This window comes from Hipposideros armiger, unplaced genomic scaffold, assembly GCF_001890085.2.
Source record: "Hipposideros armiger isolate ML-2016 unplaced genomic scaffold, ASM189008v1 scaffold_525, whole genome shotgun sequence".
Classification (NCBI taxonomy): Eukaryota; Metazoa; Chordata; class Mammalia; order Chiroptera; family Hipposideridae; genus Hipposideros; species Hipposideros armiger.
Window position 1 is genome coordinate 1,149,988 of NW_017731875.1, and position 3,277 is coordinate 1,153,264.

The 3,277-nt window shown below is 36.4% G+C and overlaps 1 protein-coding gene across 1 annotated transcript; it reads left to right on the top strand.

The window, feature by feature from the left end:
• Window positions 1-371: 371 nt before the first annotated feature.
• On the top strand, window positions 372-1,435 carry LOC109396509 (olfactory receptor 52Z1-like). The gene is made up of 2 exons (XM_019668369.1): window positions 372-387; window positions 477-1,435. Exons 1-2 carry the CDS (start codon window positions 372-374, stop codon window positions 1,433-1,435), a joined length of 975 nt encoding a protein of 324 aa, XP_019523914.1.
• Window positions 1,436-3,277: the final 1,842 nt, after the last annotated feature.

Here is a 3,277-nt window from a genome sequence, read left to right on the forward strand (position 1 = left end):
CTATATATCAGTCTACTAACCAACCTATCTTCTCCCATTGAATAATGGAATATTAATTCTCTCCAGTCTTCTATCCAGTATTATGGAGGAAAAAGAAAGAGAAAAATTTAATTTTTTTTTAAATTTAAGAATTTATTATCAAGTTAGAAGGGCAAAAACTATATAATAGTACAGTTAAAAGTTTAAAACTTATGTATACAAATTATGTGGTTATAATTAGCTTTACAAAAATACAGAATTCAATTATTAATTTTTCTGATTCACAATTTTTTCAGCAAAAACAAAATAGCCCAAAAAAGAAAAGTCCCTTTCCCATAGTTATTCAGCTATTTAGTAACTTTCCTCAGATCATTTTATTCTCCTGCTTCATAATGTCCAAAATTGATGGTTAGGACTTGGTTAGGATGAAGGAATAAATACTCATTTTCTACTATTATTTACTCTAGCTTTTTCCTCTCTGTTTTTTCATGTACCAGACTTTGGCTACATCTCTGTAACAACATCCAACTATACATCAACTCACCTCACAGCCTTTCTGCTGACTGGAGTCCCAGGGTTAGAAGACTCCCAAATCTGGATGTCCATTCCCTTCAGCTTCATGTACCTTTTGGCCATGATAGGCAATGGCCTGGTTATGGCAGTGGTGGCCTGGGACAGAAGCCTCCATGAACCCATGTATCTCTTCCTTGCCATGCTGGCATTCAATGATGTCCTCCTTTGTACTGTCACAGTGCCCAAAATGCTTCTCATCTTCTGGCAGGGCCCTTCCCCATCCACGTTTCCTGCATGTCTTACACAGATGTTTTTTGTTCATGCTTTGTTCCTTTCTGAATCTGCTGTTCTACTGGCCATGGCTTTTGATCGCTATGTGGCTATATGTGCACCCCTCCACTATGCAACCCTACTTACAGGCTCTTTCATTAGCAAGGTGGCCCTGACTCTGGTGGTTCGGAGTGTGGCTGTAGTTACCCCTGGTGTCCTCCTCATTCTCCGTCTGCACTTCTGCCAGAGCAACATCATCCGCCACACCTACTGTGAGAACATGGGCATTGCCAAGTTGGCCTGCAATAGCATTACCCTTAATAGCATTTATGGGCTCACTGCTGCTCTTCTCACCACAGGGGTGGACTTTGTTTTCATTTCCCTGTCCTACTGGGTAATCCTGAGAACAGTCTTCCGACTACCTTCTAGGGAGGCCCGAACAAAGTCCTTTGGAACCTGTGGAGCACATATATGTGTCATCTTGATATTTTATACTCTGGCCTTCTTTTCTTTCTTTACCCATCGCTTTGGAAACCATGTGCCCAGGCATGCCCTTATCCTCCTGGCAAACCTCTACTTACTGGTGCCTCCTACCATGAACCCCATTATTTATGGGATAAAGACAAAAGAGATAAGAATGCGAGTACTAGAGCTCTGTAACCAACCAAAATGACCCAAGCATTCTGAAGCAACAAGGAGCAGAGGGGTCGAGGACAGAGAGGATCAGGATTAAATGTCAAATCTGTATTCATCTAGGCAGATCTATTTCCAGAACACCTAACCTATGGATAAATCTTGAAATATTCATATTTCCAAGTGCTATCTTCCTAATACTGGTAAACAGGAAACTAAAGGAACTGCTCAAGTTCCATCAAGGGATATCTCAGCATACTAAGGTAACAGTCAGTGGAATGTAACTGTAACAGTATAGGGGATTTAAATATCCTTTTTGTGACACACAATGCCTCTTCTGTGTCAATTTGCTATAGACAGGACAAAATGTAAACTCCATAAATTCAGGGATTAGTTCTGATTCCAGCCTCATCATTACATCCAGAGGGCCCAGAATATACAAATGACTTAATAAATATTTGTTTAATAGATAATGTTTTAACTAATCAAACAATAAATGCTAATGATTTTATGTAACAAACTTCTTGACATGTCCTTATATATTATATAGAACCCATAGTTCAAGTATTTCTTTCTTTTCCTCTCAAAAACCTTTCCCTTAGCTTCCAAAAAATATTTATTTCATGTCTCCTTTAAAACTTAGTGTAATAAAGATTCTTTTGATTGCACACAATAGAAATATACTTTGGTTAGATTAAGTAAACAAAAAAGCAGGGTCTGAGTTATGTCATGACATCCAAGGATAATTTGAATACCTATGACTCAGAAAGGACAAAAGCCAAGCTGCTGTAGGATGTCAGCAGCAGCAGAGCGTGGACTTCTCTAATGGATTTGGTGACACTATCTATCCCGTCCCAGCAGCACTTTGTGACGGTATCCTGTCCCTGCTGCAATTATTATGGAGCAAGCAACACAATTAATTGCCCTATATTGGGCCAGATTGCTAAACCTGGACCAATCTGTTATGTCCCTTAATATTTTTATTTAATCGAGATGAAATTGTGTTAGGACAATTCTCAAGAAAAGGAAATCATGGCAAATAGTCAGGATTATGTCCACTGAATTCATTTGGCTCTTCTATGTAAGCATATGCAATTTTCCTAGTTTAGATTTATCCACACCAGAAGTTCTTGCTAATTGGTTTCTGTAGTACCTGGGACATACTTTATCATCTATATACTTATATGCCATAATATCTTTCTCCACTAGAAAATATTCACCTCTTGATTAATAAAAGAGCTAAAATATTTCCCTTGCATCATACAATAAAAAGTACATCATGAATATAATAAAAACATATATATATATACATATATATGTATATATATGCATATATATATATGTGTGTGTGTGTGTATATATATATATATAGATAGATATAGTCTGTGGTTAAATTAATTGAATTGAATGTCTTGAAAATATTTAGATCATTCTCTTTATAAATGCATATGGCTATTTCTAGAGTCTATGTGTTATCAGGTTGTTATCCACGTGGTATTTTTTTAAAGGAAATTATGTTTTTATTGTTTGAGTTATTGGATTGAATGACTGAATTATTAAGTGGGATACTGAAGTATTTTGCAGCAATGCTTGTATAGAAGAAAATGTCAAACCCAGATGGTGAAGGAGCTAGTGATCTTGTCTGCTATATTTTCTTGCCATCATGTTTTGTACAAAAGGCATTCTACAGGATAAAGATAATAGATGCATAATCCAAAGGATAACATTTGACATTATGAAAACAATTACATTACATTTTTGTTTAATGATAGGCAGTTGGAATGCAAAAATGAATTATTATTTGGGCTTCTGGGTATCTTACAGATTCTGCAGGAAGGCAGAGAATGCTTTCAGAAGTCAAATAAATATATATGACTTTATC